The 21,251-nt window shown below is 40.3% G+C and overlaps 1 protein-coding gene across 3 annotated transcripts in view; it reads left to right on the forward strand.

The window, feature by feature from the left end:
- Positions 1-20,548, forward strand: part of klhl8 (kelch-like family member 8) — a 46,913-nt gene extending 26,365 nt beyond the window's left edge. For 2 of the 3 annotated variants that reach the window (XM_068038724.1, XM_068038734.1), the window contains exons 5-10: positions 4,236-4,379; positions 4,463-4,574; positions 5,969-6,137; positions 8,462-8,621; positions 11,001-11,202; positions 18,403-20,548. In XM_068038724.1, the coding sequence (XP_067894825.1) occupies positions 4,236-4,379; positions 4,463-4,574; positions 5,969-6,137; positions 8,462-8,621; positions 11,001-11,202; positions 18,403-18,526 (911 nt within the window). In that variant the 3' untranslated portion in view covers positions 18,527-20,548. The remainder of the gene's footprint in view (positions 1-4,235; positions 4,380-4,462; positions 4,575-5,968; positions 6,138-8,461; positions 8,622-11,000; positions 11,203-18,402) is intronic. The other variant, XM_068038743.1, reaches the window with a different exon arrangement.
- The last annotated feature ends 703 nt before the right edge of the window (positions 20,549-21,251 follow it).

Below are 21,251 nucleotides of genomic sequence, written 5' to 3' on the forward strand. Positions count from 1 at the left end.
AATAGAAATAAATAAGTACAATCTGATGGCCATTACAGTGACATGGCTGCAGATGACAGGGATTGGGACCTGAATATTGAAGGGAACATGGCATTTAGGAAGGACAGGAAGCTAGGAAAAGGTGGAGGGGTAGCTTTGTTAATTAATGATGGTATTAGCGCAATAGAGAAGGATGACCTAAGTTGAAACCAGGATGTAGAAGCAGTTTGGGTAGAGATGAGAAATCATAAAGGCAAGAAGTCACTTGTGGGAATGGTGTACAGGCCACCTGTAGGACAGGGAATAAAGGAAGAAATAATGGCAGCCTGTCAGAAAGGTAAGGCGATAATCATGGGGGATTTTAACCTACATTATGGACTGGAAAAATCAGATGGGCAGAGGTAGCCTAGATGAGGAGTACATAGAATGTTTTCGGGATAATTTCTTGGAACAATACCCGTTCTGGAGCCAACCAGAGAGTAGGGTATACTAGACCTGGTATTGTGCAACGAGATAGGATTAATTAATGACCTCATAGTTAAGGTGCCCCTGGTAGCAGCGATCATAATATGCTTGAATTTTACATTCAGTTTGAGGGAGAGAAGAGTGGATCCAAGACTAGTATTTTAAACTTAAATGAGGGCAATTATGAGGGCATGAAACAGAGCTAACTAAAGTAAGCTGGCAAATTAGGTTATGGGATAGGTCAATAGAGATGCAGTGGCAGACATTTAAGGGGATATTTCAGAATACACAGAATAGATACATTCCAACGAAAAAGAAAAATTCCACCATCCGTGGTTAACGAAAACAGTTAAAGATAGTATCAACCTTAAAGAAAAAGCATATCATTGTGCAAAGATGGGTGGCAGGTGAGAAGATTGGACAGAATGTAAAAGACAGCAAAGATTGACTAAAAGATTAATGAGGAACATAAAATTAGAGTCCAAGAAAAAGTTAGCTAGAAATATAAAGACTGATAGTAACAGTTTCTATAGATATTTAAAAAAGAGTTCAAGTGATTGTTGGTCCTACAGAAAGTGAGTCTGGAGAATTAATAATGGATAATAAGGAGATGGCAAATGAATTGAACAGGTATTTTGCATCGGTCTTCACTATAGAGGATATAAGTAATATCCCAGTATTAGCTGTAAGTCAGGAAATGGAAGGGAAGGAGGAACTCAAGAAAATTACAATCACCAGAGAAGTGGTACTGGACAAATTGTTGGAGCTGCGGGCTGACAATTCCCCGGGTCCTGATGGCCTTCATCCTAGGGTGTTAAAAGAAGTGGCTAGTGCGATAGTTGATTAGTTAGTTTTAATTTTCCAAAATTCCCTAGATTCAGGGAAGGTTCCGCTAGACTGTAAAATAGCAAATGTAACTTCTTTATTCAAAAAGGGAGGGGGGTAGAAAGCAGGAAACGACATGCCAGTTAGCTTAACATCTGTCTTAGGGGAAATGTTAGAAGCTGTTATTAAAGATGTTATAGCAGGGCGCTTAGAAAAATTCAAGGTAATCAGGTAGCGTCAACATGGTTTTGTGAAAGGGAAATCATGTTTAACCAATTTATTGGAGTTCTTTGAGGGAGTTACATGTGCTGTTGATGAAGGGGAACCAGTGGGTGTATTCTACTTCGATTTCCAGGAGGCATTTGATAATTGCTTGATTAAAGGTAATTGCAAAAAATAGCTCATGGTGTAGGGGATAACATATTGGCATGGATAGAAGATTGGCTAGCTAAGAGGAAACAGTAGGCATAAATGGGTCATTTTCTGGCTGGCAAGATTTAACGAGTGGTGTGCCACAGTGATCTGTGCTGGGGCCTCAACTTTTTACAATTTGTATAAATGACTTAGGTGAAGGGACCGAAGGTATGGTTGCTAAATTTGCTGATGACACAAAGATAGGTAGGAAAGTAGGTTGTGAAGAGGACATAAGGAAGCTACAAAGGGATATAGATAGGTTAAGTGAGTGGGCAGAAATCTGGCAGATGGAGTATAATGTGGGAAGAAGCGAAGTTGTCCATTTTGGCAGGAAGAATAACAAAGAAGCATATTATCTAATGGTGAGAGATTGCAGAGCTCTGAGATGCAGAGGGATCTGGGTCCTAGTGCATGAATCGCCAAAGGTTAGTATGCAGGTACAGCATGTAATTAGGAAAGCTAATAGAATTTTATCATTTATTGCGAGGGGATTGAATACAAAAGTAAGGAGGTTATGCTTCAGCTATACAGGGCATTGTTAAGACCACAGCTGGAGTACTGTGTACAGTATTGGTCTCCTTATTTAAGGAAGGATGTAAATGCATTGGAAGCAGTTCAGAGAAGGTTTACTAGACTAATAACTGGAATGGGCGGGCTACCTTATGAGGAAAGATTGGACAGGCTAGGCTTGTATCCGCTGGAATTTAGAAGAGTAAGAGGCGACTTGATTGAAACATATAAGATCCTGAGGGGTCTTGACAGGGTGGATGTGGAAAGGATATTTCCCCTTGTGGGAGAATCTAGAACCAGGGGTCACTGTTTAAAATAAGGGATCGCCCATTTAAGACCGAGAGGAGGAGAAATTTTTTCTCTGAGGGTCGTGAGTCTTTGGAACTCGCTTCCTCAAAAGGCTGTGGAAGCAGAGTCTTTGAATATGTTTAAAGAAGATGTAGATAGATTCTTGATAAGCAAGGGGGTGAAAAGTTATCAGGGGTATGTGGTAATGTGGAGAAATCAGTTCAGCCATGAACTTATTGAATGGTGGAGCAGGCTCGAGGGGCCAAGTGGCCTATTCCTGCTCCTAATTCATATGTTCGTATGTGTTGTACCTTGAAGCAATGAAATTGAATGAAAATTATTGTGGGGGTGGAGCTAAATAATGTTGGAGCCAAATTTATGGCTAGGTTTGAAGGTTTATTGTGACATTTTTGTCATGTAAGTGTACAAGAACGTATGTAATGAGCAATTCTAATGTAAAATTTTTCTCTCTATTGTAAGTCTTTTTCTATTTTGGACTATTTTCTCCTCAAACGGTATGGTAATGTGATGAGTAAGATCGTTGTCTGGTGTGAGCCATACAGACCTGTGTTCTAGCTCTGGATTGTGCTGAGTTAGCTGAACTAATTGAGACCTTGTAAGTGGGAAGGGGGAAGAAGTGGAGGTGACTGTTGGTACCAGCATTGGCAGTCTCGGGTGGGAAGAATAGGACTGTTGTCCCTCTCTTGATTGTTGTACAGTGAATCCCTGCTCGAAACTCACATCTGTAGACATTGGGCGGGCACAGGGTTGGGGTCCGTTGTGATGACCCAGTGGTTAAATTGCCCACGGAGTCTTTTTATCCCGGTTGCAGATTGGCAACTTGGCAAAGAAGGGTGAAAGGGGTAAAAATCAAACTGTCTGTGTATAGGTAGAGAAAAAAAAGCAATTAAATCTGGTAGGAAAAGGGAGACTTTTGTAAAAGCTGTTTTGGCAAAATGCATTTTCTAGTGCATGAACAAGATTATATCTTGCTAGAAAATGATTATCTTTCATTTAAATAGAAATCTACAGGCCCTTTGTTTCCCACCACATGAAATTTGAACGTTTTCAATCAGCCATTTTCATATTACAGTACTGTCAAAAGTGTCTTATTAATTGGGAAAACTGCAGTTTTTCCAGAGGCATTATTCTGTTAAAATAGGTTATATTAAATTACTTATATTGACTGTAGGTACAGCACCAGAATTCTAATGCAGTTTGCCTTGAAGGTGAGTACTTTTAACAAACGCAATTTCAGTGGACAGTGCTGTAAACTGATTCAAATTACATATTCTAAGTTAACAGGCCCATGTAATTTTATGTCATCCCTGAGAAGAATGGTGGCTGTTTCTGCCAATTAATCTATTCATTTTCATTTAAAAGTTAAGCCTTTAGCCTGAATAATCACTAGACTAGGATATTGACTTCTCAAGATCAATCTATATTGCAGTCTGAATCAGATTTCTGGTGGTCTGATTGTGGGGCAAAAAAGAAATTTCTTGCATAATACGTCATCAAATATTTACTTTTCCTAACTTATTTCTGCTTGTCCATGGCATATACATTGTAAAAGCACCAATAAGTTAAAGGGGAAACTTGATCTGAATTAGAATCTATTTGTAGCCACTATAATTCACTCCATTTTATATGAGGATTTATGGTTGACATTTATTATTTTGTTCTAAAAGGTGAAGTTCTTAGTTTCATATAAAAGCAAGAAAATTCAGTACCTATCTTTAATCTACTTGCCACAGGTGTCTTGTTCTGTGTCGGTGGCAGAGGAGGAGCAGGTGATCCATTCCGTAGTATCGAGTGTTACTCAATTAGCAAAAACAGCTGGTTCTTTGCACCCGAAATGAACAGCCGAAGGCGACATGTTGGAGTAATCTCAGTGGATGGTGAATAATATTTTTTAAAATATTCCATTTATGTTTGATAAACTCATAACTTTTCTAACAGTTCTTACTTTGTTGAACCACAGGAAAAATCTATGCAGTTGGAGGGCATGATGGAAATGAACATTTAGGCAGTATGGAAGTATTTGATCCACAGACAAACAAATGGATGATGAAAGCTTCCATGAACACTAAAAGGTAGGGTTATCTTTAAATAGATGCATTTAAATTCTGGGTGCTTTGGTTTGATTTTTAGTATGATAACCTAAATCTCAAACCTGTACAGTAAAATGCTGGCCCACTTAACAAGACTTGACAGAGTACTAATTGTCATTATAACTTGAAGCAGTAATCATTTCAGTAATTTAGAACAGGAAGAAAGGAGTTGGGGATGAGCCCTTTCTTGCATGTGGAAGGAATCTGGTGGTAGTTTGGGAGCACCCAGCTTGTTCCAGGGCATCCGCTACCTGTATCCTATCCTGCACTAAGTCCCACTCACCTATCACTGCTGTCCTTGCTGACTGACATTGGCGCCTGGTCCCCCAGTGCCTCAATTTTTTTTTTTACCAGTGTCTTTAAATCTCAAAGGCCGTTGCCTACCTCTAATCACTTGCAGCTCTACACCCCTTCTCTTCAAATTCTGTTCCTGGCCACTTCCTTCACCCTACCTTTGTTGACTGTGTTCAACTGCCTAGATCCCACACTCTGGAATTCCATTCCCAAACCTATCTGCCTCTTCACTTTTTAAGACCCTCCTTTAAAAGTCACCTCATTGGCCAAGCATTTGGTTACTCCTCCTCATCATTTCTTTGAACTTGCATCCATTTTCCTCACATCTGTGAGAATTAGCTTGGGACTTTTTCTGTGGTGAAGGTGCTAAATAAATTATTTTAGCACTACTACTATGACACTGTATAACTACTGTAAGATGTTTAACACCACCTTTTAATGTGGCAATTTCAATCCCTTGCTGTCAAACTCGCCAGTTGACCTGTCCAAATGCCAGGTTATGATGTTACAGCTTGTCAGTGTGATTTGCAATTGAAACCCCAATGGCATTGTATGGTAAACAGGCAGAAGATATTGTGAAATATTCAGAAATCTAGGGAATTATAGATTTTTGTGAAAGAAAAGTCCTTTCCATTTGGTTTGTATGCTGTTTTGCCCTTTCACTTTTATAGACCTTTTGCAAAATGATAATTTGGTCTTTTATTTTCACAATATTAATTTCTTCAGTTGCACCATATGTGTTCTCACTGCTCCTGGTGGACAGGCTTCTAGTGCTGGAGAATGAAATAATTTAACACTTGCCAGCAGTGATCATGATGTAGTGTAAACGCAGACAGATATTGGGTAGAGATTACTTGCATTAGCCAAAATATGCTTAAATGTCTACCTCCAAGTTGTCTTCTACTTTGCCAGTATTATTTTTGCTGCCCTAATGGAGTTTGTAAGCGTACTCTCTTTCCTAATATTGAATGAGGAACACAGAAAATTGTAACTTCTTTCAAAGCTGGTCTTTTTTTAATATATTTATATTCTATATAGCTTTATAATTTATGAATAAGTTGATGTGATTTTAATATCTACAGGAGGGGCATTTCACTGGCTTCCCTTGGGGGTCCAATTTATGCCATAGGAGGTTTAGATGACCATACGTGCTTTAGTGATGTTGAGAGATATGACATTGACTCAGACTTGTGGAGCACTGTGGCAGCAATGAACACACCAAGGGGTGGTGTAGGTTCAGTTGCGCTCAGGGTAAGCACAATTTTGTATACCTAGTTATCTTTATTTCTGAACAGTTTAGGAAGATTATCAAAACGGTTTAGATATTGACGTAATAGCATACCACAGTGCAATGAAGACTGTTTCTGGTATCCCTTGAAAAGTTATGAATATGAATTCTAAAGCAATAAACTTTTTAAAAAACACCGTGGACCTGATCAGAAATAGCTGCAGTGGTGGCAGAGGATAAAAGAGAGAGCGAGCAAGGGGACAGAATGGACCTGATTGGTATAGTTTCAAAAAAGCAAAGAGTAACATCAGAGAACAGCAGGTAGGTGATTGCTTGGTTGAGTATTAGATTTTATTTTAAAACTAGGGCAGTGGTTTGGACTAGGAAACTATAACGTACTGTATTGAATTTATAGCTTAACTAGTTAAACTAATAAAATTTCAATCAGTAAGTATAATAGTAAAGGAATTAGTATTAAGAGTATTAGCTCAGAGCAGGTCTAGAGGCATGAATTAAAATTAATAATTTTTTACAAGGTATTGACTAGATTCTAAAAGGGAATAGAGGTTTGTTCTTAGATCATGGATGGGCAGCTGAGACCTGTTGCTTGCAATTTCTGCACCATGTGGGAACTTCAGGACACTTCATGTGTCTTGGGGGAGCCACGTGTATAGGAAGTGTCTCCAGCTGCTTGAGTTCAAGCTCAGGATTTTCAAGCTAATGGGCAGTTGGAGTCACTGTGGAACATCAGGGAGGATGTGAGTTTCCTGGATCATGCATTCCAGGAGTGGTCACCCCACAGGCAGTCAGAGTTAGTAGATGGGTGGCCATCCGGAAAAGTAGGAAGAGACATGAGGTGCAGGAGTCTTCGGGGTGTGTGCTACGCTCAAACCAGTACTCAGCTTTGGAGACTGCTGGGAGTGAGGACACCTTGAAGGAGTGCAGCCCAGATCATGGCACCAGTGGGCAAGGGACTGCATAGGAGAGTGCAGCAAACAGAAGAGATGCAAGTAGGGTTTCCAACCCTCCTGGATAGTCCGGAATTGAGTGGTGCTGTCCGGGGTACTGCTGCTAGTAACCAAGAAAGGAGGAACTTTACGCCTTCTGCACCTTAGACCATCTGCAGTGGAGAGAATCTAGGAAATATGGTGACAGTGATGGTAAAATCAGCCGATTAACTGGGAGGGTGGGAAAGGCTCTGCAGGGGGATTATGAAATTAAAGCTGAAGAATTAACCTTTGCATTTACAGCATTCTAGTTTTCCCCTCAATTTTGAATCACCCATGTGGATTCTGAATGGGGTTTTGGGCCAGATTGCAGGTGGGGGCAGTTGATTGACAGGAAGAGAGAAGGGTGGATGCAGGATAACACAATGGGTGGCTGCAGTGAGAAGTGATTTTAAAAAAATGCAGGTAATGTGATGGGGGAAAATAGGGAATGTCACATGATCAACCCATCCAACCAGCGTTACCAATCCTGGATGCAAGCTATCCAATTCATTGGGCAAAATTTGTTCTCTGGCAACTGTCCTGGATTTAACTGTGGCAACAGCCCCAGAGACCACACCAAGGCATTAAGTTTGCATGATTGTATATGCAGACTAGCAATGGGTGTTAAGGATATCCTAGTCCACATTGCAGCTGAAACCATTGTTTTAATCTTGTCTTGAACCTTAGTCGCAGCTAACCAAGATTGAATATTCAATTTTTAGGACTAAAACACACATTGGGGGATGATTAGCTGGCAAATCAACTTTCTTGGTGTTCCTTTCTCACTGTCAAAAAAGTAGGTTAAATCATGTCTTGTATTTGAAGATCAGAAGTATGACTGAGACTGTTACTTGCTTTCCCATTTTAGGATTTTGCCTGGCCTTTACTCTTAACTGCTTTGATCTCACAAGTAAGGTGATCTACCCTTTGCTGTGCTGATGTCATGGTCAGTACTTGCCAATTCTAAAGAGCCTTTATCCACCGACCTGAGCCAAAAGGTTGGGTGGTTTCTTTAGATGTGGCAATTGGCTGTTGCATCTGTCAAAAATCTGAGTCTAAAACAGTCATAAACACAAGAAAATAAAGTAATTTGCCTCATTTAATAGCCCTTTTAGACTTTGGCCATTTTTTTTAGTCAACAATCTGAACACAGAAAATTTAAAAATGGAGTTTTAACCCTATCATATCTTGTTTGCATCATTCTTGTTTTGCCTCCAAGCAGCCAAAATTATGTGAACACAATACTGAGTTCTGTCTGTAGCAATGGTTCTTGTCTCCATGTAGCTTCCTACTCCAGCTCATTTTCCTGTTTCATGATGTGACTGCATCTAATCTTTTGTTCATTTCTGCACATTTAGAACTATGTGTATGCTGTTGGTGGGAATGACGGGGTGGTATCTTTATCTAGCGTTGAGAGATATGATCCCTACTTAGACAAATGGATGGAAATTAAGGACATGGGACAAAGAAGAGCTGGAAATGGAGTTGGTGAGCTAAATGGCTGCCTGTACATAGTAGGTGAGTATTAACTTTACATAATCTTCCAGAAGATAAGTGGCTCAACGTAAATATGAACCAATGGAATTACAAGATGGTGACAAAATATAGTCATTCCTGGATTGCCTTCATGTAGCCTCCTTATGGCTAATTCAGAAAGACATTGGCTGAAGCTAGCAAAAGGTAGCCTGCTTAACTGTGCACAATACTTGGAGACTAGGAAAGAAATGAAGAGTAGAGAAAGATGGAAATGTTACTAGAAGCTGTGTGGGACCTACTTGTGGTGAACTCTGATGCATTTAAATATCCCAATTGGCTTACCATTGCAATAATACTGTTGCAATGTGATTACTATCTACTTGTAATGCATATATACATGAGTCTAATCTTACACTGTTTAGCCTTTAAGGAGCAATGCAATGCATGTTGTGGATCAAGAGAAGCCAATGACGTGTGGAATAACTTGCTGTTTCCCGGTACACCATTTATGAGCTCATTTACTCTTAACTTCTGTTTCTCGTGAAACAAATTTGGGAGGATGATTCTGTTTCAGAGAAGTAATTACCGCCTTCTGTTCAGCTCCACTGTCTCCAGAAGAAGAAAACGCAGCACATTCTCTGGGTTGGACAGTCTTTGAATTAGTGTTGAAACTGCTGCTGCATTGATTTATTTAGTGTTATATTAATTTGACTCTTATTACAATAAAATAACCTCAGAGATTCATTTATGGCACAGAAGGAGGCCATTCAGCCCATTGAGTCTATGCCGCCTCTCCGTAGAGCAATCCAGTCAGTCCCATTCCCCCACACTAACCCTGGTGCCCTGCAAGTTTATTTCCTTCAAGTGCCCAACCAATTTCCTTTTGAAGTCATTGATCGTCTGGGCTTCCACCACCATCGTAGGCAGCAAGTTCCAGGTCATCGCCATTTGCTACGTTAAAAAATTCTTCTTATCCTTATGCATCTCTTGGGAAGATTGGAAGATTATGATAAGCCCTTCCGCTATCTCCACCCCAACTTCTTTTAGTGACCTTGGATGTAAGCCATCCAAACCAGGTGACTTATTCACTCAGCATAGCCAGCCTTTCCAATACCACCTCCTTCTCAATTTTCACCCCATCCATTACCTCTACCATCTCCAGTTCCATTGATATTTTATCAGCATCCTCTTCCTCAGTAAATCCCACCTCTTACTATCTGCTTACTATTTACATTTACTATATGCCATTTTATTCTCACATTCTTTCTCTGCCAGTTTTACTTTCCTTTTCTTCCCTCTAACTTACTGTATTTGACTTGGTTCTCACTTGAAGAATTCACCTGACATGCATCATACACCCTCTTTTTTTTTTTTGTTGTTGTTCATATTCTGTCTCTCCTTTGTCATTCAAGGAACCCTGACTGTGGTTCCCCTACCTTTCACCCCTGTTGTAATGTACCTAGCCTGTATCTGAAACATTACCTCCTTAAAGGTCACCCATTATTCCGTTACAGATATTCCTGTCAGTCTTTGGTTCTATTTTTATCCTGGCGAAATCCCTTCTCATCCATTGAATTTAGCCCTCTTCAAATGTAGACTTTCTACTTTAGGTTGTTCCTTGCTCTTCTCCTTGCTAATCTAAACCCTATGATACAATGATCACTCTTGCCCAAATGTTCTCCCACAGACACTTGGTCCACTTGACTCACCTCATTCTCCAGCACCAGATCCAGCAATGCCTCCTTCCTAGTTGGACCAAGAACATACTGGTCAAGGAAGTTATCCTGAACCCATTTCAGAAATTTATCACTCTCCTTACCCTTTACTTTAACATTAACTCAATCAATATTTGGGTAATTAATGTCTCCCAATATCACCATTCTATAGTTCTTTCAAAGCTCTGTGATTTCCCTGCAGATTTGCTCCTCTATCTCTCTCACTATTTGAAGGCCTATAGAATACCCCCAGTAGCATGATCTACCTATCTTTCTTTTATTGTTTTGTAATTTTGAGAATAGAACTTTAATTTTCTTGTATACATAATTTTCATTTGTGTTTCTGCTTTTTGAAGTTGATAAGCTCTCCTTTCCTTCACCTTCCTGTGGCTGGGAAGCAGGATCCAGCTCACTGCCAATAACACTCTTGATTCGCTGCTATCTTGTGCACAACTGTGGTTTAGTGAAGAGCCTGTCAGTTTCTGTTTCCCTTTTAAGTAACACAGATGATTGACTGAGCTCAGTGTCCACCCCCCCCCCCCCCCCACCCCCCCACCCAAGCTGCCAAGATTGGGAACTTCCAATGCTGGAAAAGCGCCTAACCTATATCCCACCACATGGCAATTCTTCACACTGTTCCACCATTGCAGCAGCTGTTTTGTCTCTACCCCTTTGTGCCCATGGTATGTTTGTTCTTTATGTTCAGGTGGTTTTGATGATAACTCTCCACTCAGCTCTGTGGAACGATTTGACCCTCGTAAAAACAAGTGGGAGTATGTGGCGGAGCTGACGACGCCCCGTGGTGGTGTTGGGGTGGCGACTCTAATGGGTAAAATCATCGCAGTTGGTGGTCACAATGGCAACGTTTATCTGAATACTGTGGAAGCTTATGATCCAGTGATGAACAGGTAAATGTGCCTCTCTGGTTGCTCAGCAATTGATATGTGGTACAAAATGTGGCAATGTTGGCATTGAGTTTTTTTTTCTCTGTGAAGACTATTGTAATTTTTTTGTAGCAAAGTCCATTAATGAGCATTCTAGACAGGAAAACATTGGTTGACCTGCATCCCAAGCATTTACATAAATTTCAGGTGGAACAAATTTAATGTGAATTTTGTATAAGTTGGTGTTGTGGACTCTCAGAAAAGAGAACCTATCTGCCCTTCCCTGGTACAGATTCTAGAGATATCCCCAAAATGCTAATGGGGGAAGAAAATTGATTTCACCTGATGATTTCTTCCTCTCCCAACATTAAAATGAATAGGAACACAACCTCACCTACTATTGTATCACTGTAACACCAGCATGCTGTGAATCACAACTTTTACAACTTCAACTACTCTAATCCACTCCGTGCTTTACAGAACATTTCCATAACTTGGTTATTTGAAGCAGGCCAATGTGTATTATGATGCCTCCACCCACCCCATAGATAATGTAATCATCCAGGTTCTACTAGAAAATGCTTCATTTTTGGATAGTGAATCCCATGGTGCTGTCTTGGCTCTTAATGTATACACTGTAAATGTTTTTGAAATTAGTGCCAGCACATGCCACTTAATTTGCTAATAAAACTCACAATAATAGAAAGTTTGTGACTAAGACCACTGCTATGAAATTAACTGTCTTGTTAAATGTTTTGATTTGATTGTCTAGACACTAAAAATTGCCAGTTCCACGTGACAATTTATTGATCAGATTTTACCTATTTGTGATCTAATAGTGTTTGATGCTGCTTGTGCCTGCTACCTTTAAGAATGTAAGAAATAGGAGCAGAAGTAGGCCATACGGCCCCTTGAGCCTGCAGTGCCATTCAGTAAGATTGTGCCTGATATTCTACCTCAGCTCTACTTTGCTGCCATATCCCTTTATTCCCTGAGCATTCATAAATCTCTCGATCACAGCCTTGGCAATAGTCAACGACTGAACATCTGCAGCCCTTTGAAGTTGAGAATTCCAAAGATTCTCAACCCTCTGATTAAAGAAATTTCTCCCCATCTCAGTCCTAAATGGCTGACCCCTTCTCCTGGGACTACAACCTCTAGTTCTAGAATCTCCAACCAAGGGAAACAGCCTCTCAGCATCTACCTTGCCAAGCCCTCTACAAGAATTCTATACATTCCAATCAGATCACTTCTCATTCTTCTGTACTCAAATATAGGCCCATTCTACTCAATCTCTCCTCATAAGACAACTTCCTCATCTTGGGAATCAATCTAGTCAACCTTCGTTGCACTCCCTCGCATACAAGCATATCCTTTCCTCGGGCAAGGAGACGAACTGTATTCAGTAGTCCAGGTGTGGTCTCACCAAAACTCTATATAATTGCAGCAAAACTTACTTACTCCTATACTCAAATGACCCTGCAATAAAGGCTAGCTTTTTTAATTTGCTTGCTGTACCTGCATGCTAATTTTCTGTGAGTTGTGTAGGAGGAGAGCCACATCCCTCTGCATACCAACATTCACTAGTCTCACCCTTTTTTTAAAAAAAAATGTTTTCCTATTCTTTCTACCAAAGTGATCATTTCACATTTCCCCATATTATAATCTATCTGCCATCTTACCTACTCACTTAACTGATTTATATCCCTTGCAGCCTCTTGGTATCCTCCTCATAGCTTGCTTTCCATCTAGCTTTGTGTTGTCAGCAAATTGGACACATTACGTTCGGTGCCCCACTCCTGTCTAAGTCATTGATGTAGAATTCAAATAGCCAAGGCCCAAGCACTGATCCTTGCAGCACTGTGCTAATTTCAGCCTGCCAACCTGAAAATGACCCATTTATTCCGGAACACACTTTTCTGACCTCAATCCATGCTAATAAATTATCGCTAATCCCATGAGCCCTAATCTTGTGTAGCAACCTGTTGTGGGGCACCTCATCAAATGCCTTTTAAAAGTCCTATGCTACATCAACTAGTTCCTCCTTATTTACCCCGCTAGTTACACCCTCAAAATTGCCAAATTGGAGGTTTGCAGATATCAGAGAATTGTAGGGCTGGAGGAGATTACAGAAAAACGGATGGGCGTGGCCATGGAGGGATTTGATAAGAAGAATGAGAATTTTTAAATCGAGGTATTGCTTAACCAGGAATCAATGTAGCTCAGCGTGCTAAGGTGATGGGTGAACAGGATTTGGTGTGAGTTAGTGCACGGGAGGCATTCTGGATGACTTCAGGTTTATGGAGGGTAGAACGTGGGAGGCTGGTCAGGAGTGCATTAGAGTAGTCAAGTCTCGAGGTAGCAAAGGCATGGATTAAGATTTCAGCAGCAGCTGAGCTGAGGCAGGGGCAGAGTCCAACGATAGTACAGAGTTGGAAATAGACAGTCTTAGTGATGGCACGGATATGTGGTCAGCAGCTCACCTCGAGGTCAAATATCACACCAAGGTTATGAACAGTCTGGTTCAGCCTCAAACAGTTGCCAGGGCGAGGGATAGAGTTGGTGGTGAGGGAACGGACTTTGTGGCGGTGGCTGAAGACATTGGCGTCAATCTTCCCAGTATTTAATTGGAGGAAATTTCTGCTCTTCCAGTACAGGATGTCAGATAAGCAGTCTGATAATTTAGGGACAGTGGACGGCTGGTGGTGAGGTAGAGCTGGTTGTCATCAGTATACATTTCAAAACTAACCCTGTGCTTTCGGTCTGATGTCGCTGAGGAGCAGCATGTAGATGAGAAATAGGGGGCCTAGGATAGATCCTTGTGGGACTCCAGAGGTAACAGTGCAGGACAAGAAGAGAAGACACTGCAAACTATGATTGGTTAGAGAGGAGTGGAACTAGGCGAGTGCAGCCACACCCAGCTGGACAACAATGGAGCTGTGTTGGAGGAGGATGGTGTAGTCAAGTGTTTCAAAGGCTGTAGGCACTCGAGAAGGATGAGGAAGGATAGCTTAACTTTGTCCCATTCACATAGGATGGCACTTGTGACTGTTCAGAGCTGTTTTGGTATTGTAGCAGGGGTGGAAACCTGATTGGAAAGATTCAAACATGGAGTTCAGGGAAAGATAGGCACGGATTTGGGAGGCAACAACATGTTCAAGAACTTTGGAGAGGAAAAGGAGGCTGGAGATGGGGCAGTACTTTGTAAGGACAGAGGGATCAAGGGTTGGTTTTTTGAGGATGGGTGATGATGGCAGATTTGAAGGAGAGAGGGAGACAGTACCTGAGGAGAGGGAACCATTGACAATATCAACTAATATAGGTGCCAGGAAGGGAAGTTAGGTGGTTAGCAGTTTAGTGAGAATAGGTTCAAAGGATCAGGAAGTGGATCCCATGCTCAAGATGAGCACAGAGAGGACAAGAGAGGAGATAGCAGAGAAAGTAGAGTGTTCAGAGCAAGGGGAACCTTCGGGGAAGTTTGTCATGGTTGGCTAGGGGGGAGGGAGATCAGATGGTCTCAATTTTACCAACTGAGAAAGTCCATGAGCTCCTCGCACTTGTTGGAGGGAAGAGGGGTTTAAGGAGACGGTTTGCAGTAGAGAAAAGAAGCCGGAGGTTATCTTTGCAATCCAGAATGATCCTAGAATAGTGAGCAGTTTTAGCAGACAAGTTTGACCTGATAAGGGGCTGGATCTGGCAGTGAATGGCTGGCTAAACCAGTGGAATGAAATATCTATTCAAGTCTGCGTCCCTTGGACTTTCAGGGGCGGGGATAATGGTCGTACTGGGAGACCGACCTGGTTGAGGGAGAGTAAATAAGGCAGTGTTGATTCTGCCTAATCATGTTATGATTTTCCAAGTGCCTTGACCATGACCCTACTGTTGGCCAGAGTATCCTCTCCATGCCTAATGTGCACTTCATGTCCATCTGCTACCTTTCTGGCTCTTTTCAACTATGCTGCCGCTCCCTTTTTAGTCTTGTAATAGGGAGCATTAGCTAAAGCTATCTTGAGCGTCACTAGTGAAGGCAATAGACTATTTCTGCTGGTATTGAGAAACACATGATAACTCTGTTGCTGTAGCCCATTCGTTCACTGCAAGACTGAGGATACGAGAGTTGCAGTGACAAATGGGTGGGATGCAGATTGGAGAAAGATAAATTCTGAGGCTTCTGGTACAAAGAGGGCAGGGGAGCAGAGGGAGTCTTTAGGTTTTGCGTGATGGAAGGGGACAGACTTGTTCTGTTGAATTCGCCATCAATTTCAACCCAGAAAATAAGCATACGGACCACTTCAACAACCCACAAAAAAACTGACCTTTCAGACAACCCTAAAATATAAGTTAATAACATGTAAAAACAAGTGATTATACTGAAAATACAGGGGTTTTTAACCTCAACATCCCTTTCTATTAAAGGAACAAAAACAATAAGCACATGAAAATCTGAAATATGGATACAAATGCTGATGGCACAAGATTATTTTCTGGAGAGACAGGGGTGTCTGTAAGCATTACCTCTCCAGAAAATTTTGATCTTTATACTTAGTGAATTTTCCAATACTTCAGAATTTACATCGAAATGAGTAATGAGTCTTTTCCCCATCTACAAAAGAAGGTGATTTGCTCAATTTTACTGAAAACTGCACTCTTACAATTTGGAATGAATTCTATTTATTTTGTTTCAAAATTTCTTTCTCCCAACAGCGAGTGATAATCTATCACCTGAGAAGTTTAAAAATTGAATTAATGTTCTTGTTCTGAAAAATTTAATAAATGGAGGAGTCAAATCCAGAAAAAATACTTTCATTTATGTATCATTTTTCATATCACCAGAATATCGGCGAGTGCTTCATAGTCGTATGAACATGCGAATTAGGAGCAAGAGTCGGCCACTCGGCCCCTCGTGCCTGCTCCACCATTCAGTATGTACATGGCTAAACTGATTACTCCACATTCCTGCCTACCCCTGATAACCTTTCACCCCCTTGCTTATCAAGAACTATTTACCTCTGCCTTAAAAATATTCAAAGACTCTGCTTCCACCGCCTTTTGAGGAAGAGAATTCCAAAGACTCACAACCCTCTGAGAGAAAAAATTTCTCCTCATCTCTGTCTTAAATGGGCAACCCCTTATTTTTAAACAGTGACCCCTAGTTCGAGATTCTCCCACAAGGGGAAACATCCTTTCCAAATCCGCCCTGTCAAGACCCCTCAGGATCTTATATGTTTCAATCAAATCGCTTCTTGCTCTTCTAAGTTCCAGCAGATACAAGCCTGGTCTGTCCAATCTTTCCTCATCAGATAGCCTGCCCATTCCAGGTATTAGTCTCGTAAACCTTCTCTGAACTGCTTCCAACGCACTTGCATCCTTCCTTAAATAAGGAGACCAATACTGTACACAGTACTCCAGATGCGGTCTACCCTGTATAGCTGAAGCATAACCTCCCCTTGCAATAAACGATAACATTCCATTAGCTTTCATAATTACGTGCTGGGCCTGCATACTAACCTTTTGTGATTCATGCACTAGGACACCCAGATCCCTCTGCATCTCAGCTGTGCAATCTCTTACCATTTAGATAATATGCTTTTTTTTATTCTTCCTGCCAAAATGGACAATTTCACATTTTTCCATTATACTCAATTTGCCAGGTCTTTGCCCACTCATTTAAACCGCTTTGTAGACTCCTTATGTCCTCTTCACAACTTACTTTCCTGCTCATCTTTGTGTCATCAGCAAATTTAGCAACCATACCTTGGCTAGCTAAGAGGAAACAGAGTAGGCATAAATGGGCCATTTTCTGGTTGGGAAGATGTAATGAGTGGTGTGCCACAGGGATCAGTGCTGGGGCCTCAACTTTTTACAATTTATATAAATGACTTAGATGAAGGGACCGAAGGTATGGTAGCCAACCATGACAAACTTCCCTGAAGGTTCCCCTTGCCCTGAACACACTACTTTCTCTGCCATCTCCTCTCTTGTCCTCTCTGTGCTCATCTTGAGCACGGGATCCACCTCCTGCTCCTTTGACCTTATTCCCACTAAATTGCTGACCACCTAGATTTGAAATGAAGCCTCTCCCTGCTCTGTTTGAAATGAAGCCTCTCCCCGCTCTGTTTGAAATGAAGCCTCTCCCCGCTCTGTTTGAAATGAAGCCTCTCCCCGCTCTGTTTGAAATGAAGCCTCTCCCCGCTCTCTCTCTTTCATTTGTAAACATAGCAACCAATTTGTTGTATTGATTTGAGAGACAAATGTTGACACCAGGAGAATCTCTTGCTTCTCTTCAAATAGGCAGATGGGGCTTTGGTTTAACATCTTATCCCTAAGCTGGGACATCTAAAAATGCAGCTCTCTCACAGTGACTGTCAGCCTGGATTCAAACCTGAATCCATTACGTTTTGACCAGAGGCATTATCCCAAACTGACCTTCATAGTAACGTTCCAGTTATGGCTGTACACTCCTTTTAAATGCTTCCCTCTTTCTTTTCCCTGTCACCCTTCTCCCATCCACCCCCTGCTCCACCACCCCTGGTCACTGCTGTAAGTCATTGAATTCTGCTCTGGGTAAGAATTCCTGATCTCATAAGAATTTCCACACACCGCATGCAGCAGCAGTGACGACAGGCACTGGAAACTTGGAAGTGTTTCTGGGTTGAGGGGAGGTACCTGACCTAATCTGATTTTCACCTGCAAAAGTGGGTTTGCAGATGTGCCCTCAAAATACTCACTGTCCATCTTCAGCATGGATGGTTCGCATGTATGTGTAGTTTACAACATTTTCTAACTTGTCAGTAGGATTGTGGAGAACAAAGAAAAGTAGAAGACCAAACTATTTCCCCAAAGAATCATCTATGATTGCTCATTGTGATTAATATCTAATATTCTGATGAATATCTTTCCTCTCTGTCTCTGCATATGAGTTAGTGGGAATACAAATAGTGGGAAGCGTGATGATTGATGCAAGGGCTGCTATGCTGTCAACCTGGGTTATATATTCTTGTCACTGCTTTTAACTCAATTTCGTTTCCTTGCTGGATGCACCAGAGTAGGCTCACAAAAGATACTTCGGTGAGAGAGACAATTATCAGGATGCATTCCTGCATTAGGGATACTAGAATGGTAAGCATCAGTATGGATAACCTCTTCTTGGAAGGAGGAAATTAATAACTGGTGTTTTTCATAATGTCTTGTTTATTCTTTTTCTTATACTTTCCTATATTATAGGTGGGAATTGGTTGGATCTATTTCACACTGCAGGGCTGGAGCTGGAGTTGCTGTGTGTGCCTGTTTGGTCAGCCAAATAAGAGATGTGGGTCAAGGATCCAGCAATGTTGTCGACTGCATGTGACTTACAATTGACATGGAATACAGTGGAGTTTTCTGAAGAAAATAATGTTACAGAGGAAAATCTCCATTCTGCGTAGCCAGTTATTTGCAGAATTAGAAAGAAGGCAGGGAAAATTGATCATATACTCTGATGTAATTTTGTTTCAATATATATGTATAGAATACATAGCATTTTCTTGAAAGATTTGATTTCACAGAACTCTTCTAAATGGTGATATTTTGCATTGTAATGAATGGAAGTGGTTCTGCCACCTCCCTGGTTATCTTCAATTGCAGTGCTGCTCCTTTGGAACCTCACAAAACAGCATTGAATGCATAATGCACTCGCTCTTTGTGAATTGAACTTACTGGCATGAACCACAGTAGTAGCCTCAGACAGATAAATCTAGTAGTAGAATTCCTAGTAGTACAGCACCATGAACAGATGCTGAAGAAAAACATTCTTGGTGGCAGTTTTAAAAGGTGACAAGCGAAAAGCACAAATATTGTAGATTGTATTTCACATTGAAAATGGGTTTGTTGGTATGAAGTATCTTTTTAAAGGAAACATTAAATATACTTTGTCCGCCTTCTCCTCTGCCTCCGTTTTCTCCTTATAAGTCATTCGTGGTATATGTGTGGCCTTGTTTTCTCTGTAAAACTTCTAAGCTGTATATAGTTATCTGGATGTTCAGCAAGAAGTTTACCAAGCAATAATTCACCGGTTTTGTGACATTAAATGCAATTGTGCACAATTCCTTTATTAGCTAGTACTATGTATAAGATTTACAAGAGTGCTATGATTTATATATCTCGTTTTCTTGAATTCTTAACATGATTTTTACAAAAGATCTTGCAATTATCAAATTGGTTAACTAAATAATAGGTTCCTATTTTTGACTTTAGCTTAATGTCCAAACTGAAGCCCTGTGTGCTTGTCAGTGGTTTGCACTCCTGTGCAAGTTGAAAGCAGTAACAATTTCCAAATTAGTTTTCTTTGGGAGAGGAGGATGGGCTATAATTTTCAATAGTATCTTTGATCCCTGTTTTATATCATATCTCTCCAAACTCTGTGAACACGCACCTTAAACATTGCATTAGTTAGTTGACATACCTTCAGATCTCTATGAATTAACAGTGACACTGATTTTTGTTTTGTTTGCAGTTTTATTTTTAGGACGAAGGAATTATAGATTTTTGTGAATAAAACAAAAGGGGATCATTACACAATGCATTTCTCCTATTTAAATTTGGGAAAGCTCTGAGAGTTCCTAATCACAGCAGATTATTTTTCAGAAATGTGCTTCCCCGCACAGGGCATTTAAAACACAAGGACAACTTCAGCCCAGGCTTCATTTGTGGCCACTTACACAGGAGTATTGGCAAAGGCCTCTTGGTTGAAGAATTGTGGGTAGTACAGAGAAGACTTAGAGGGTCAGAAAAATAATCTCCCAAATTAGGATTGGGAAGGAGATGGGAGAAAGCTAATACATACAGAACTTCTGATCACAAATTTATTTTTAATTTAAGATAATCTTATAGCAATAAGAAATGTGTTGTCATTGAGCAATCAGAGCACATTAAGTTAGAATTCACATCATGTGGGGTGGCATACAAAGACTGTAAATAATATATTTTTGTGAATGCTTGTGGTTGTATAACAATTCTAAGAATTCTTGTCATGACCATTTGTTTTCTGAGCTGGTAAATAATATGGCAGCAGGGAGAATCCACGTCATTATTTAACCATTAAGTATATTTATGCAATGTATTGTTTAAAAATCTGGATGCATAGATTTATAAACTGATCCAAAATTAATGGTCTTTAATTTAGTATTCTCAGCAATCATTTTCCTGTTGGAATGGGCTTCATTGTAATAATTGGAAGCATGAATAATTGCTTAAAGGTTAAATGAGAAACACCAAAATAATGTTACGCTTATTTGAAATGAAAGAGCATTTATTTTTTGTTAAAGTTTTTTGTGTTATTGTAATGTTACCATTTGTAAATTGTTTGTAACAGTTTAATAGTGGTTGTGTGACTATTTCAAAATGCAATAAAATTTAACTACTTTTTTATTGGAAATGTTGATTTACATTAAATCTTTTGAGAGGAAAAGTGTTTTGCAGTGTCATAATCTTTGTCTACGAATAAGATTTGTTACCTTGTTATAATTTGGGCACTGACATTGTCTATAATATTATCTATCTATAATATATTTTTAAAAACCTTGCTGTCAACTATTTTCATTTTAAATTTCTATGTCCAAATTCTAATGAAAACCACTTAAGTAAACTTTTTAGCTGCAGTTACACCCTCCTGCCAGTGGTTTTGTGTTGTCTCAGTTTTGCATCTAAAGTACTCTGTTTACATATCAGAGAAACTCCTCTGCTGCAACCAACTTTAATTCTCTCCTACCCAGATTACAGAGGTATGATAGAGTAATAGTTATGTTACTGGTCTGGTAATAGAGGCCAGGACCAATAATCCAGAGAACCTGAGTTTTAATCCCAGCATTACTGTTATGTTCTGTGTTTTATTAAGAGTGTAGTCCATCAGATTTTACTTCTGCCACTGTTTTAACATCAATCACTGTTTTGATCCATTCTGTCATACCCATGAGATGATGAATGCTGTATAACCATCAAAAGTCAGAAGTGTATTTAGAATGAATCTACTACTAGGGTCCAGGATCAGAACATTTAGCAGCGCGAGAGTAGTGACTTCTTGTTAAAAAGAGATACAG

This window comes from Heterodontus francisci, chromosome 1, assembly GCF_036365525.1.
Source record: "Heterodontus francisci isolate sHetFra1 chromosome 1, sHetFra1.hap1, whole genome shotgun sequence".
Taxonomy (NCBI): domain Eukaryota; kingdom Metazoa; phylum Chordata; class Chondrichthyes; order Heterodontiformes; family Heterodontidae; genus Heterodontus; species Heterodontus francisci.